At 42.9% G+C, this 17,748-nt stretch overlaps 1 protein-coding gene and 1 pseudogene across 1 annotated transcript in view; both read left to right on the forward strand.

Moving 5' to 3' along the window:
* The window catches only part of LRRK1 (leucine rich repeat kinase 1), a 141,196-nt gene that overhangs the window by 21,652 nt on the left and 101,796 nt on the right, over window positions 1-17,748 (forward strand). Inside the window, exon 2 of the mRNA XM_088452716.1 lies at window positions 1,814-1,933. Within this exon, the coding sequence (XP_088308842.1) occupies window positions 1,867-1,933 (67 nt within the window). The 5' untranslated portion in view covers window positions 1,814-1,866. The remainder of the gene's footprint in view (window positions 1-1,813; window positions 1,934-17,748) is intronic.
* On the forward strand, window positions 6,551-6,669 carry LOC148481929 (5S ribosomal RNA; annotated as a pseudogene).

Here is a 17,748-nt window from a genome sequence, read left to right on the forward strand (position 1 = left end):
TGAATGATTTCAACATCGTTATCGTTTAATCGGTCAGTAATCATTCACAAATCGTGCATTAAACTGTTGAAAACGTCCGCTGGTCGTTTTTTGACATCTATCATCGTCTGAACATGCAGGCCAATCTGCTGATAACTATAGGTTGGACATGTTTGGGGATGAGGGAGGGTGCCTGCACTGAACAACATATCGTTCAGTGTAGGCACATTATCCACTGCACAGGATGGAAAACGATTGTAATCGTGCAGTATTGTAATCGTGCAGTCGTTCCACTCTCGTGTAGTGGATACACACCTTAAGATTGCTTTAACAAAGTAAAGAACTTTGAAAACCATTAACTTTTTGGGGAAAAACATAAATTTGCTGCCCAAGATGACGGTATCTCCAGCTGATGGAGGCAGTTGGGTAGAACTAGACCTTTTCCCTTCTAAGTGCACAGATGTGTGCCTATTTTTCCACTGGAATGAATAGGATATTTTTGTTTTGAATGATAGAATTATTTAAATTAGTTAAAGGAATGGAAAGGACCAGTGGTGGCTACAGAGGTGGGGCTGCAGCGCAGTCCAAAATTCAAATAGGGGAACCACAACAACTGCCATTTAAAATGCTGCCATACATAGATGGCCGGGACTCACTGGCAGTTGGTGTGGCTCCCCTATTTGAATTTTGGTCTGCGCTGCAGCCCCACCTCTGGAGCCGCCACTGGAAAGGACACCTTCATATTTCTGTACTCTACAAGAGAGTAATGATAACTGGACTATAAATATATATCCCTATATTTATCATATATCATATCCCTATATTTATCGTTGAGAGCATTTAACATCTTTCACTTCCACTTCTGTGGGAAAACACATTTGTAGACACACTTCCACCAGTGTAATAAAAGCATAAAGTACACAAAGCTAACAAGTATAGCATCCCTCCAAACTGTTCCGCTGTTGTCAGGACAGTCCAGAGTTTGGAGGACTGTCCTTCCGTTCTGCGATCAGGATGTTCTTCCCGATTTGCAGGGGGGTTGGGAGGTGGCATCTTTCAGAAAAAACACCCATCGGGGTTGTGCCCATATCCCCAGTGTGCTGTAGTCTTAATCACTCCGGTGTTGGGAGGTATGCTATTGTGAAGACTCAATATGTACCAAGCTATGGACAACATCTCCACTTGTCCACTCTCTAGAAGGCTAATACATCCCCATCTACCCCTTTCTATATAAATGAGACTAAACAGAGATCTACTAGTGGTAGTTTTATGCACTCTAATGTTACTTTTTAATTGATTTCACTGTGAGCATTTATATAGTATCCACCAATCTGCAAAAAAGATTAAGTGCGAGTGCCCCTAAAATGCAGCAAAGGCATATGGGTAGGCACACGTGTCCACATACAGCAGCATTGTAGGTCCGCAAATATGTACTCTTATGGTTTTGTATAAGGAAGTCCATGTGCTGGCACTTCATCTTCTTTTTGCAATAGATCCACATTGTCGATTTATATCTACATACAACATGTATTATAACATACATTCTTCCATTAATATCATTACTGACACCACTGATATTGTTAGTACAGTGTGGTTAGCATTTCTGTTGAATAAATTAGTAGTGGCCATTCTTTTACTGCCCTCTCTATACCTTCCATCTGTTCACACTGTTTGCTCTGTGTTAATAGTTTCCTCCTATTCGGTAAATATCACTTAGATTCCACAATATGTAAGCTGTAAAAACTTTAGATAAGTCTGTGATCATGAGGTAAGGAATCTTTCAAGCTATGGCACTTGTATCCATGTAACCAGAGAATCTCTTATCTTCTGACAGATGGCCATTTGGTGTTGGTCCTTGTTATACTGCCAGCAGGTTGGTTCCTGAAGATGTACTGGTGTGTAGGAGTTGAAGCATGTGCTGGAAGTCGTGCTGGAAGCATGGATTCTCACAATGGTAAGTACACTACAGTCTACATATAACCACTGTCACATTTCCTCACAGAGTCTAGCATCATAAATGTACATTTAATGCAAGCCATGCAACAGCTGACAGTGCTGGATCCTTAATAGCCTTTGCTATTTTTCTGGTTTAGTAGTACGTATGACTTAAATCCCTGTGTTTGTGAGATACCCCTGACCGAGACTCCAGCAAAGTAACCATCAGTTACAGCGACCATTTTCTTGTAGCACACATCCTTCTTTTTCTTCTCCCCTCCATGAGTGACATCATCACTCTGCTGCTCCCGCCCATCTTCTTTTGCGATGAAGATGGCGTAAGTGGCCTATAATAAGGTAGTCTCTTGTCGGCAATGTTCAGACGACGCGTTGATGGAATTGCAGGCTATGCAGAGTTATGTGGAAGCATAAATATAACAGTTTTCAGACTTTTTTATCTTTTGTATCTTTAGCACCGGGCATAGGGCTGGTGCAATTATGGCTGACTTGCATTTAGCTCTGCATCAGCCACGAAGTATAAAGCCTTCAGAAGTGAGTGTATACGGATACATGTCAGTAACATATTTGAGTTGCACAGATACAAGCACCCACAATGTTTGATGTGTGTACACATTTGAGGTCTTTGCTTGGCAAACCCGAATCTTGATAAATTACCTATTTGTCTCTGTGGGTGTATGAGGTGGGATGCTTTCTGTAACACTATGGACTACAAACTAGAATGCTGTAACACGTTATTGTGACTGATTCTTAAAATAAACCTCTGGGAAAGGAAAACATGACCAGTTCTCCTTCAAGAAAAGAAAACAAACTGCACATGAAAAACAATATATGGAACATTTCTTCTGGTGACTGCAATTCCAGGATGTATTTGACTCTGCAACTCTCGTGAGGAACATTCAACGTCATCCACACTAACGTACCAATGACACTGGTCCTGGTCCAATGTTGTCAGCTAAAGTATAATGCTATATATAAACATATGAGGAGAAATTACTTCACAGAAAGGGTAGTGGATAAGTGGAATAGCCTCCCATCAGGTGTGGTTGAAGCTAAAATGGTGGAACAATTTAAACACGCTTGGGATAGGCATAAGTATATCCTTAATAGAGACGTAAGGAGCAAATAGGGTTGAAGTTATATATATATATATATATATATATATATATATATCTCTGTCTCATCTCTGTCTCTGTCTCATCTCTGTCTCTCTCTCATCTCTGTCTCTGTCTCTCTCTCATCTCTGTCTCTCTCTCATCTCTGTCTCTGTCTCTCTCTCGTGCAGTCCAATGTTCAAATAGGAGGGCCCCACCAACTGCCAGTGATGTTTGGCAGCATTTGGGGTGGCAGTTGGTGTGGCTCCCCGATTTGAATATTGAACAGCTCTGGAGCCGCCTTATGAACATGGCAATTGAGTTTTTGAATGTTAATGGGCAGATGGTGCCTCACACCATTTCCCCTATCACAGGAGATGGAGCCTGTCTGTTCCGGCCTTTCTCCTATCTCATGTATGGCACTCCGCTATGCCAGAGCATAAAATGAACTAAGCATATAAATTAAGTTCAAATGGGATGAAGGTAATGGAGGGGGAGGGGGTAGGTGTACTAAGCCATGGAGAGAGAGAAAGTGGATGGAGATAAAGTAACAACCAATCAGCTCCTAACTGTAATTTTCAAACACAGCCTATAAAGTGATAGTTAGGAGCTGATTGGTTGGTAATTTATCTCCATCCACTTTATCTCTCTCCAAGGCTTAGTACATAGACCCATGTGTGTTCTGCATGTAATATAGCTATGGATATATACTGCCCTGAACTTAACATAAACAGATGCTCAAACTGCGTTAACTATTTCTCTGGTAACAGAGATTCATTTGAGCTCATAGAACTATAGATGTTTTATAAATGACATACACAATCATTAACCAACAATTGGACCCATGGTTTTTATATCAAATATAATGCAATCATGTTGCTTGCCTGTGATATGAAGGTTTACACACTGACACTTAGCTGGCAGTTGAATTTATGTACCGCTGTCTCTTACATTAAGATGACCACAGTCTGGACGTTACTGTCTGGAGCTGTGCTTCTGCTGATGGGTCCCTATCCCTCTCCTGTTTTGTGGATCTTCCTAGACTTGGGGTATTGATCTATCAGGCAGCACAGCAATAAGTCTGACCTTACTAACGGAAGCACTAATTCTTGCAGCATGCAGAGTTGTTGTGACAGCTTAATACCCTGAAACTCTCCTCTTACTGGTCTAGACAAAGGGCTACATAGAAAATGAATAACGTTTTATGATTTATTTATTTAAAATGCTTAAGATCTAAATAGGGAATCATAATAGAAAATGGAGGGTGCAGAGAGTAAACCATCCTTTAGCTTCGTAAACAGTAAATTACTACTACAAATAAAAGACTATGGTTCCCAAATCGCTTTATAAATCCTGTATGTACTGTAGGGCTAAATATATTGTCCAGCTAAAAGATGTTTATGTTGAGTGTAAGGGCAATGATCGTAGAAGACAGACTTTTTCAATAACTATAAGGGACTAGCTGTGTGTACGTGTAGATTGCTATATTACAGCTGCTCTATGTAAGGTTGGCAGTGGCATGAGGGCACATATATGTGTTACAGTGTAGAGGGGTCTTGCCAATGGCTTGAGAGCTGCCTGGCCAGCGTGGACAGTGGCTGTTAAGGGGCCTCGACCAGCATGGGCTGTGACAGTAGAGGAGCCCCTTCCAGTGTGGTGGATACTGTATATGATAGATGAGCTATACATACAGCACAGCACAAGTTTATAGTGATTTGAAAAAAAAAAAAAACTTTTTGTATTAAGCATTAATGTTCTTTAATTGGCTTGCTTGCAGACAGAGCAGGCGCTCATCACTGTACCAGGGCAATTAAATACAATACAGAGTATGTAATAGTATGCCAACCATAGAGTACTAATTTACATATGTCAGGCATTCAGAACTTGCTTACACCTAGAAGTGTTTTGATGTCTCTCATCAGCAGTATAAGATCTGAAATATACATTTATGTGTCCTTTGATGTGTACCCAGCCCTGTAAGAAGACTCTCTACAGTCTACAACTGAAGAAGAAATGAGAATGGATTCTGGTGATTAGATTCAGTTGCAGCTTCAACATTTACAAACCACTTCCCTGGCGTATTGCATGCCAGCTATAAACTGCTCACAGTGATGACCATCTTTTTTATTTCTTTTAATACATGTGTTTCACTGACTTACCTACTGTATGTACCTAATAGCTTTTTTGACAATAAGATATATAAATAATAGGAACAAAAATAAGTGCTCAATTCTCGCACGCTTAATTTATAGGTGGTTATTGAGGAAAAATAAAATATGTTCAACATTTGTTCAGCAATATAATTTCTCTTTCATCCACTAGGGGACACTGGAGGTGCTTACGGGTATAGAGGCGTGGATAGCTGGAGCTGGCACTTTCATTAATGTAGAAGTGTGAAGCTCCTCCCCCTCTATTCCCCACCAGCCCTCAGTTTAGAAAATGTGCCCCAGGAGCTGGTCACTACAGACTGTGCTCCAGCAATACATTTAATTTTATTTATTTATTTATTTTTTATGCATATTACCCTTCGCAACCTATATCAAAGGTGGGGTCCGGGTACTGGGTGCCCTGGTTTTTTAATATGAAAATAAAAATCAGGAAGGAGTGCACAGGGTTTATTCTAAAAGCACCTGACAGCTCCTTATCGCCTCAGCAAGCCTTCAGACAGCATGAAGCTAAAGAAGAGAAGGCTTTGCTGCATGGAGAGAGAGACTTCAGGGACACGCAGTGAGTAACAGCTGCGCAATCCCCGGCCCCCTACACGCTGCCTGGCGCTGACACAGCTTAGTAAGCTGTGTCTGTTGTCATTAGAAAGCGCTGCAGCGCAGCTCCCGGCTCTAGCATTCCCCGCTTATGCCCGCAGTGTAGCGCGGAGGAGGGAAGATATTGCCTCTAATAGCAACCATAATGGGAGCCCTTAGGGCATGTAGAAGGGGGTGGAGCCTAGCCAGCGCGCACTCTCTCTCCTCTACACGCGGCAGAAAGCTGTGTAAAACAACGTGCCTGCCGTTTTTCTTCAATGAATAACTGCATCTCTCCCTGGTTCAGGAGGTGTGCAGCATATGTAACAGAAGGCTGGATTCTCTTGCTCCAGGCATCCCTAGACTACAGGATCCTTCACAAAGAGGGCTGTGAGTGCTACTGGGTGCATTTAGGAAAGAGCAGGGAATTTATTGCTATGGGAGGGTGTCTTCTCTCTTAATCAGCCTTCTGTCTCTGTATACTATCTGCATCTGTACAAGTATACTGTCTCCTTATTTCTGCATTGTCTGTGTGGGTGATGTATAAATGTCTAAGGCTTCTCAAAAGATGTTTGTTCCAAGTGTAGCAACAAACAGACCAAGCCACATTTTATGGGCTCCACGTTAGGTGATGCTTGTTTAGTTATGGACATTACTAACTCACCCACCCCTCCATGGGCTGCTGACATGGTAGGTGTTATGACAGAATTAAGGAGGCTCGTAAGTTTCATCCCCCCTGGGTGGCAGGGTTAACCAAGTCTCTAGGCAGCCTGGTACAGGTTAGCCTCCGGCCACACCACCCTGAACACGCCCGATCTCGTCTGATCTTGGAAGCTAAGCAGGGTCAGGCCTGGTTAGTACTTGGATGGGAGACCACCTGGGGATACCAGGTGCTGTAGACTTAAAATGGGTACCACTGCTACTATTCCCTTCACTTCCTACTCAGAAGCGTCCTCCTCTTATAACCGTCCTCCAATCAGAGGATTCGGAAGAGGTACTCCTCACACATGAGGATACCGAGGAAGGTGAACTACAGGAAGTTTTGAATGATGTCGGTCAAAACTTAGAATCTGCTTCCACGGGGCTGGAACCTCTAATTCTGGCGGCAGGCGGGTCCTTAATGTACCTGAGGATATTGTTCCTGCTTCCCAGAAGTGTGAGTTATTCACAGAACCACCAAAAAGGTTGTCAGTCACAACTTCAACAGCAGTTTTCAGTGGCCTGGAAACATCAGGATAAGAGGTTCCAAAATTCCTCGTCGATCCCCGTCCAGCTATTCTTTTCCGTTATCTATGATGGAAAAGTGAGAAACCCCCTACCCTGTTGATGCATCTGTTTCCCGTCTCTCAAAAAAGGCTACGCTTCTAGTACGGGGGGCTTCATTGCCAAGAGTAGACAACTGGGAAGCAGATTACCTGAGTCGTCAGGATATCCATCCCGGGGGATGGAAGCTTCACCTAGACGTGTTTCAGGCTCTAGTATGGTGCTGGGGTCATCCTCGGGCGGATCTTATAGCGTCTCGATTAAATCATCAGCTCCCGGTATACGTGTCAAGGACTCGGGATCCGCAGGCGGAGGCGGTCAATGCTCTGACAGTGCCGTGGACTTACGACTTCGTTACCGGTTTCCTCCGATTACACTTCTTCCTCGTATACTAAAAATAAAACGCGAGTCGTCCTCGTAGTTAGTTTTCGGACCTTCGGTCCCTCTTGGCAGACGAGCTGTGGCCCCTTCCTCTTCACCCGGACCTTCTGTTGCAGGGTCTTTTCGCACACCCCAACTTAGCACAGCTGTGTTGATGGGGTGGCTCTTGAGACCGATATTTTAAGACACAGAGGCATCCCAGACTATTCCCACCATGCTTCGCGCCAGAAAGCCGGTTTCGGCTGCGCATTATCATAGCATCTGGTGATCTTATATTTCATGGTGTTCTGGTCGGGGCCTTCCGTGTAGGACTTATCGATTTTATCCCTGTTTTTGTTTCTTCTCCAGACATGATTAGATTCTGGCCTTCACCTTGGAACTCTAAAAGGACAGGTTTCTGCTCTTTCCATTTTCTTTCAAGGAAAATTGGCTCTCATTCCTGCGTGCAGACGTTCCTTCAGGGGGTCTTGCGTGTGCAGCCTCCTTTTGTGCCTCCAATAGCACCCTGGGATTTGATCTTGGTACTCTGGTCTATTCAGTCTTCCATGTTTGAACCCTTGGAGGAGGTTGATATTAAGTTTTTGTCTTGGAAGACGGTACTCCTCCTCACTTTGGGCTTCGGCTCACAGCCTCGGAATTGGGGGTTCTGGGCCTGATTCAGAGCCGCTCGTAAGTGGCCGCTCGTTCGCTCCGAGCGATGTTCGCACATCTGCGCATGGGTTGTAATGCGCATGCACCAACCAGTCAGTGCGGTCGGAAATCGTGTGCTCGCAAAATAGTGAATGCCTGCTAATTTGAGTGACCGGATGAGGCGTTTGTGGGTGGTAAGAGGGGAAGGTGCTTGAAAACGGGGAGTGGAGATCCGAACGCAGGCGTGCCAAACGGTCAAAACGGGCGTTTTAAGGGTGTGCATAATTAACAAAGCAGCGTCATCGACAACGTCACTTGGTTGTCTTCTAGCCTGAACTGCTCGCATGATTGCGGTAGGAAAATGCTACCACAAGAATAGTGAGCAGTTCATACGCCTTTCGATGTACTCGATTAATCTAATAAATAGCGGAGATGACGTATGATGCGAGCGGCCAAGGGGCGTCTTTACAAAATAGCGAGCGCATGTTTCGTTTGCTTGCTCAGACATAGAGGCGTCAACAGACCGCAAAGAGCGAGCGCTCAATTTAAATAGCCAGCCCCTTTTTCTGAACGAGCGAGCGCAAATAGCGTCCGGCTCTGAATCAGGCCCTCTGTCCTATAAAGAATTTAGGTGTCTGCGCTGGTGTTTATATGAATATGACAACTCAATATTAAACAAATATGTATTTATTCAAAAGTGAACTGCAGTTCAATATAACATACACACATGTAACAGACAATTAGTAAAAATTATTACCATGAATAATACAAGCAACCAAATGATTGAAATGGTTGTTATAAAAAGATAATATTAAAATGTTCCCAAGGGCTAATATATATAGCCAGAAAACAAATCAGGTCAATGATGGTATAGTAAATATATAAGAACGCCCAAAATACGCCTGCGGTGTGTGTGTAGGAGTCGGTCTTGTGGTGCCATCCAGCCATACACCAGCACCTGGTACGTTGCACCTTCCCTCCACGATCCTCTCGCTTACTACCCAAGTGCGGGCAGGAGTCGCCTGCACGGTGTGATTCAGCCTACAATACTGCTGCTCAAATTCTCTCCTGTGGGCCCTTGGGGTTAGGAGTTGTAGTCATTGGACTATACACATTGGGATATGAGCGATTTGTGTCATATATTGGTTTGAGGAATATATTCCCTATTTTGGGCGTTCTTATATATTTACTATACCATCATTGACCTGATTTGTTTACTGGCTATATATATTAGCCCTTGGGAACATTTTGATATTATCTTTTTATAACAACCATTTCAATCATTTGGTTGCTTGTATTATTCATGGTAATAATTTTTACTAATTTTCTGTTACATGTGTGTATGTTATATTGAACTGCAGTTCACTTTTGAATAAATACATCTTTGTTTAATATTAAGTTGTCATATTCATATAAACACCAGCGCAGACACCTAAATTCTCTATTTTCCACATTAGTTTGAGGGTTAAGGCAGAAACCCCTCTGGTGTCAGCTGCAGGTTTTTATATTAAGACAGCAACTGAACAGATAGCGCACCTATCTGTTTTTTCTTTTTCCTCTGTCCTATAAGCTTCCTTACCTTGTGTTTCATGAGGGTGGGGCGGAACTCAGGACAGTAGCCACTTTCCTTCCTAAGGTGGTTTCTGTTTTCCACGTAAACCAACCTATTGGTGTGCCTTCTTTCGTAGAGGATTCGGGTGTTCCTTCTACCCTGGTGGTTGTTCGAGCTTTTCACATTTGTTTCTTGGACGGCGTCCCTCCGCAGGTCCTCTATGATGCTGTTCGGAGGGCTTGGCCAGCTTCTAAAACAGACGTTGGCTCGTTGGCTTATACTGACTATCCGTCAGGCTTATATCAACAATGATAGTCTGCCTCCTTGGTCTTTTTCGGCTCCTTCCACACGTTCCGTGGGTGCGTCGCGGGCGGCCGGTAGAGGTACCTCCACCTTGTAATTGTGCTGTGCGATCACTTGGTCTTCTGTTCACACGTTTGTGACGTTTTACAGATTTGATACGTTTGCGGCTTCAGCATCAAGTTTTGTCCGCCTTGTTCTGCAGGTTCCTCAGAGCGCTCCCACCCGTAGGGAAAACTTTGGGACATCCCCAGCGTAAGCACCTCCAGTGTCCCCTAGTGGATGAAGGAGAAAATGGGATTTTGGTACTTACCTGTAAATCCTTTTCTCTGATTCCACAGGGGACACTGGACGCCCACCTCAGCGCTCTTCGCCTGCCTGTTAGTTTGTTCCATGCGTTGTATGGTTTTTTGTTGTTGTGTGATGTTCTACTCCCTTTCACTCTTGTTGTTCTCCATCTCCTCTCGGTCTTCATTTTATAAACTGAGGGCTGGTGGGGAATGGAGGGGGAGGAGCTTCACACTTCTAAATTAATTAAAGTGCCAGCTCCAGCTATCCACGCCTCTATACCCCAGCGTAAGCACCTCCAGTGTCCCCTGTGGAACCAGAGAAAAAGATTTACCGGTAAGTACCAAAATCCCATTTTTTTTAATCTATCTTCACGGTCCTTTCCCAGCAGCACTTCACAGTGACAGTCTGTATAAAGGAGAGAGAGAAGACATTGCACATTCTAATGCTACAGGGCCTGATTTCCGCTCCGCTCCGATGGTGGGTGCACTGCGCATGCTCATGAAATGCAGAAATAGTCCGACATCATCGCACGCATGTGCCCCTTATGCTTTTGGGGGGTGGGGAGGGGGCCAGGCTGGGCAACATTCCTAAAAAGGGGCCGTCGTTCCCATTCTCTGGAAGTGCCGAGGCCAGTCCAACATCTTGGCAGTGCAGATGAGGCAGCTAATCTGAGTCGTTTTAGGATTACTCAGATGGCCGATGCCGCAACAGATGATGGCGATGATGATCCAATGCTGCGTCTTTGGATGCAGCATTCAGATCAGAGATGCCGACAGGATGCGTATTTTGTCCGCTAACGCCTCTTGCAGCATTAGCATATTTGCCCACAGAAGCTGCGTCCAAAGACGCCTCTGTTGTGTGCAGAGCATACAACTCTGAATCAGGCCCATAGAGAATTATATAGCATCTACCATTATAGCAATTGAGGGAGGAATGCAAAAATAGTTACCAAGGCTCTGATTCTGAGGTAGATGCAGCCGCGGTGACTTTATGCACATGCCGCTACAAAGCCCTTCCCTGGTGTACATCTGTGTGTCCGAATGTGCAAGGACTGCATCATTAGGCGCTAAATTACCGATTGGCGCATCACACTTGCACCAGCCCCATGGCAGGTGAGCTTCAGGGGCTAATTCTGAATCTCAAGCAAAAGCGCACACAGCAACATCTATTGGCGGTCACCAGTCTGCGAGTTTGGGCAAATGTCACTACAAAGTCCTTCCCTTTTGTTAATTTTTGGACAGAGATAGACGCCCACTTTTAGCATCCGTGCACGCTGTAATACAGATCGGTGCATCCTTAGACGCCACCATTAGTGGCACCATCGAAGCGTGCACAAGCCCTATGGGAGGTGCAGTTTCTCATTCTGACCATGGCCTCCTATGCCTGCGGGTCTGCCTCTGAGAATACAACTTCTTGAATTAATACGCCCATTGAACGGACCATTTTTGCGCGCACTACTAGCCACCTCCTGGTCACCAGCCTAGAAACTCCCATCACTTTTCTGTTACATTTCTGATACCATCTGTCCTGATTGCGACAGCATCTTTGTGTGTACGCTCTGTGAAACGCATGCGCTGAAGAACTTATAAGAAATTTTTGCGCATATGCAGTGGCAAAAAATCGCTCAACTACGTGAAAAGTGTTAAACAACCTACACATATAATTGTTTAGCATTTGTATTCCTGCCTATCCCGAACATAGGGGATCCGAGTAGGATCCGAGTCAGGCTCAGGTTTTCCCACCTGACCCGGAATCCAAAACGAGGCAAAAAGTCTTCCTCCCGCTGTTGGATTCTAGCAGGTTTCGAATTGTATAGAAGTCCCTCCCTCCGGTGATCGGCGCCATTTCCTTGCTGAGTCCCTGGCTGTCGGGCTGTGCTCCGTCCAGGGGGGCTGTGTTGTCCAATCCAGGGGTGTGCAGGGGTGTGCTGTGCTCTGTCCAGGAGGCTGTGTTGCTCATCGAGGGGTGTGCTATACTCCGTCCAGGGGGGTGTGTTGTTCAATCAAGGGGTGTGCTGTACTGTCCATCAAGGGGTGTGCTGTCCATCCAAGGAACTAAAAGTAAAAAAAATTAAATAATACACTGTAATAAGTAAAAAAAAAAAAAAAAAGTAATACATTTTTTATTGTGCTGTACCCCAGTGTATCCATATATAAGCACTGTGACGCTGCTGGCCATAGCGCAGTGTAATATTCATAAAAGTATTGTGACTCTGTTGGTCAGTAATACCGCAGTGTAATATTCCTACAAGTATTGTGACGCTGTCAGTCAGTAATAACGTATATTCATTTTTTATATGAATGTGATTATGGCTGCTAGTTATTTGTGGTTACCATTTTATATTATGTTCCTAATATTTTCTATGTGTGGATATTTTTTTTTGTGTTTTTTAATTTTATTGATTTTATATCAATATTGTGTTTTGTTTATACAATTCATGCTTCCATAAAAATACAATTTGAAAAAAAAATTAAAAAAGGTATTGTGACGCTGTTGGCCATTCATACCGCAGTGTAATATTCATAAAAGTATTGTGACACTGTAGGTTCTACCCCAGTGCATTCACATAAGCGGTGTGACTGTGCAGTGTCGTTTGTGAAGAAAGTTTAAAATAAAGTTAAAGTAAAATATTTTGGTACAAATTGACGTGTGTGTGTGTTGTACCCCATTACGTTCGTGTTTATTGATATGGAGAACAATCAATTGAGAGGAGACCAGGAACCACATACTAGCACTGGAGCTGCTGCCATCAGTGACTATACTAGTCCGTCAACATAATCTACTACAGCCGATGCCAAAGGGCAAGGAGGGCTTAAGTCAAAAAATCTAAGAACCAATCTTTTTACAGTGGTAATGAAAAAAAAATCAAAGGGAAAGTTAGCTGCAGAAAGACATACAATTGGCAATATGCCTTTCATCACACAAAGTGGCAAGGAAAGGCTAAGACCTTGGCCTTTATTTATGACTGGTGGTTCTGCCTCTTATGATAATGTAAGCCCTTCTCCCTATTTTTAAAAAAAAATTAAATTGTTAAGGCACAGGAACCAACTGTGTGCTCAGAAATGTCACAAATCCCTGAGGAGAGTCTAAGTATGTCCGCGGGTGCCATGTGTGAGCCTGACCTTTCCTATACTGTACTCAAAGAGGAGCCTCCTTCCATTTATGTGCGCCCCTTTTGCAAATGTGGGGATGAGCAGCACAAGTCAACCTGCTGACATAGAAATCGAGGATGCTGCTGTGGAAGTGCACCAAGATGAGGAGGATATTTGTGTAGCTGACACTAATAATGATGTTGATGATAAGGATGTTGATGATGAAGATGTTGTTTGTGTAAAGCAGGCACCAGTGGAAGAAACCGTTTTTGCCCATGATAAGAAAAAGCCCATTGTCATGCCTGGGCATAAGACAATTAAAATCCACTTTATATGTGTGGAATTATTTCTACCCAAATCCGGACAACAATTGTCAAGCCACCTGTAGCCTTTGTAAAGCCAGAGTAAGTAGAGGTAGGAACCTTAAAAATCTAGGAACCTCTTCCCTGTTATGTCATTTGCAGCAAGTTCATGGAACATTTTTGGGAAAATCAGAAACTGGTGCTAAAGAATTAACAACAGATAGTCCAGCATCAGTTAGCTCCATTCCCTCAGCTAGATCCCAGCACCTGTAATCTCCACCGCAACACCTTCATCATCAATATCCTCACTAATTATCTAGGTTACTTCTCCCTTATCCAGGATTCCTCAGAAGAATCCTTGAGTGCTAGGCCTGAAAGGGATCAAGAAGACTGCTACTAGTAGTAGTTTAATAAAACAATTGAATATTAAACAATCCTTTGATAGAGGAAGCAAGTATGACAGCTGTCACCCAGTTGCACAGTGGATCACTGATGCCATGACGGCTGTGCTAGTATTAGATGGTGAAGTAATAGAAATTGAGGATGATGGGGGAAGTGCAAAAGGAGGATAAGGGGGGATATTTGTGTCTTGTCTGACGCTAATGTGGATGTTGATGATGAGGATGTTTTTTGTACAGTCAGCCACCAGTGGCAGCAATTCTTGCTAATGATAAAAAGAAAGCCTTTGTCATTCCTGGGTATAAGACCAGAAAAGCCACGTCTTGGGTGTGGAATTATTTTAACCCAAATCCTGACAACAGTTGTGAAGGCATCTGTACCATTTGTGAAGCCAAAGTTAGTAGAGGTAACCATCTTGGCACCTCCTCCCTGTTACATAATTTGCAGAGAGTTCATGCAATTTATTTAACAAAATTATACTAATTTGTAAATTAATAATAAGCAGTCTAGTATCAGCTATCAGCAGTTTGGACCAGCACATGCAATCTCCACCACCAACACCCTCATCATCAATCTCCTCCTTTATGATTGGAGGTAGTCCTTCCAAAAAAATTGTTTTGTGAGGGCCCAAACAAACCAAGGACTTCAGCCTCAGAACGGTCAGTCCTTGATGCTAAAGTGCTTGGTTTGCTAAACTGTGCATGTCCTTTTCAATATCCCACATAAGAGTGGGTGGAAAGACCCATGGACAATTCCATCTTGCAACTCTTTTCTTTACCTTTTGCCCAATTTAGGGCATCGCTGACTGACATTTTTATAGTTTATTAAACCGCCATCCTGTCTGTCATTGCTGTGTGGTAATGTTTCATAGATGTCCTATATTTTTTAAAACTGCTGTGCGGTTGTGCCACTGCTCAGTTGCTTACTTTAGCCAGCCAGCTCACTGCAGCCTACGGCCTATATTGGTGAAAAGTAGTGAAAACAATATTGTGAGCTGTAAAGTGGTTAAAATTGACTGGAAATGCCTGAAAATGATTGTTATTAAGGTTAATAAAACTGTAGGAACAAATACAGGCCCAAATTTTGTGGTTTTAGCTGTTTTTTAAAAAAAAATACAGATCCACAACCAAAACCAAACACGCAAGGGTAGTTTTGTAAAACCAAATCCAGATCCAAAACACAAAGGAGATACAGATCCAAAACCAAAGCCAGCAAAAATTGCCCGGCACACATCTAAAAATAATGACCGTAAAATTGTCACCAGGACCTAGATGAACAAAGCAAGTTTTTGGAACATCTGTCTGTGTAGAGGCCGTTCTATTCATCTGTCACATTAGGGAAACTTTGATATACAGGGGAAGGACACAAAATTCTGTGCCTCTGGCTGTGAACCGAAGCGTTATCAGAGATCCCTACCAGCATCATCCTTTCTAGTTTTGCGAATACCCATGTCAAGCAGCAGCAGTTTATGTTACACCACTAAACGGGACAAGGAATTGCCAGGGTGGTTTTAGATGAAGCCGTCTCCCCTCCCTCTCTCTTATCTCCGCCTGTCTGAGGTGAGGGAGCCTCTGCACAGGATTCTTGAATCCAGAGATGCTCTGATTGCAGGAAGGTCATTTAGATTCTAATCTGAGACTCTGACAGCTATGTGCTGTATCCATGAGACTTCTAGTGATGTAGTCAGTGCCCAGCGGATGTCTCCAAATCAGGAAAAGGTCAGTTTTTCCCCCCAATTTCTTCTACCTGCACTGGAATATATAATAGTGCTTCTCTCCCAATGCTTGCTTGTGTTTCTCATGACCTGCCACATGAACAGCAGAGGATTTATGCATGAACGCTACATAGGATGTGTAATTGTTGTCAGTTACATGTGTCCTCAGTTTAGTCCACATAATGTTGCATATGTTTCATAGATGTGAATATTGTGATGTGTAGTACTGGGAGCACCATAGCAAATGGCCTGCCATATAGAGAAGGGGTAGATAACATTGTGGATAGACATAGGCATGACTCTATTAATAGAACTGTATAAGTGAAAATATGTATGGCCTTATAATAAAAATGGATAAAGAAAGCCAGGAACTGCAGAACTTGTTTAGACAGACATACTTTTTAAATTGTGAAAGTGCTACTTGATCATTTCAAGATGGTTGCTGCAAATTGCACTCATAATAATAATAATAATAATAATAATAATAATAATTGATAATAATATATTTACTATTAATTTTTGTTAGTACTAGTATTAATAATAGTAATAGTATTAATACTAACATTGTTAGCAGTAGAAGTATTAATAATAAGTATGTATCTTTGCATAAACATATTAGAAATTGCAGATCAGGACATTATTTGTAACAGACATCGCGATTGGCCTTTGTGCCGGTGCGAAAAAGAGTTAAGATTGTGTTTGCCCTTCAAAAAGGGGAGAAGAGGCTCAGAAGCTGTAATCCTAATGGGCTAAACCTCAGGAGCCCTCTCAAATGTCTCTGTGACTTGAAATTTGCTGAATAATTAACCAGCAGCTGTAGTCAGACTCTATATGCATTATGAAAGCAAGTGAGCTAGAGAAACCCGCTTGTTTGGTTGTTTTTGGTGTTTTAGCAATGGCCTTGTTTTCGCGAGGTAAAATTCTTGTACTCTTCAAAGTCTAGGAAAGCCTGTTTTTCTTTTGTCCATAAACCTTTTTAGATTAAAAATAAGGATGAGCCTTTATGTGAAACAACCCTTCACAATTTTTTTTAAATGTAATATTTTGTATATTTGAAATGCTTTGTGGCAGCTGCAGTTTGGAATAGGGCATAACGTGTATTTCCTGACAGGAAGGGCATTTTTGTAACTGTAAATCCTTATTTCTAGCTGCATGATTTCTATGATTTTTAGATATTTGTAAGTAGTTACAATGACAACTCAACTAATGTATGTATGGATCACAAAGGTTTCTGAAGAAAGAGTAAGTAAATGACTTGTAAAAAAAAAAAAAAAAGGAACTGTGAGCCTTTTGGTGTGACATATATCCCAAACACAAGAAATACAGTAAAATCTACCTCACATTATCCATACTAAGAACTGGACAGATCCACGTGAGATAATGCTTTAACCTCTTTCCCCGCCCCACCCCCCTGTCCAAAAAAAACTAAAATAATAAAATACAATGGGATCCCCTGAATCAGCAGCAGCAACAAACATAGAAACTTGCAGAAATTACACGTACACACAAACATTTATAGCTTGTTCATCACAAATATATTGCTGTTCGGCTATACAAGTAAAAATGCCCTGTGATTATAATGCAGGTCTTTACTGGGTGCAGATTACTAGACCTAGTGTAAACACCTGTGCCCAGAGCCGTAATTCTAGTGGGTGCAGGGGGTGCCATTGCTTTGAGGCCCAGAGGGTTAGTGGGCCCACCTTCCTTGCACCCAGCTCACTTGAGATAACCCTCCCGAGGAGAATTATGAAAGGGGACATTTGGGTCATGTGCCTTGGGTACCTCGTCCCTTCAGGATCAGTTTATAGTCAGCGAAGCATGTTGTGGGAGGCAAGGGATAGGTGTATAAACATATAGAGCAGTTATGCTGTATTTTGCAGTCCCCAGTACATCCGCATTTGGTGTCATTCATGCTACACCCCCCCCCTTTCTGTTGTGTGTGTGTGTGTGTGTGTGTTTTGAAGGGGGCCCTTCATAATTTTGTTATGAGGCCCACAAAGTTCTCAATACACCTATGGACTAGCTATTAGAGATAAGTGACAGGTGTCCAGTGGTTG

Source organism: Taudactylus pleione, unplaced genomic scaffold, assembly GCF_031769625.1.
Source record: "Taudactylus pleione unplaced genomic scaffold, aTauple2 ptg000556l, whole genome shotgun sequence".
NCBI classification, from domain to species: Eukaryota; Metazoa; Chordata; class Amphibia; order Anura; family Myobatrachidae; genus Taudactylus; species Taudactylus pleione.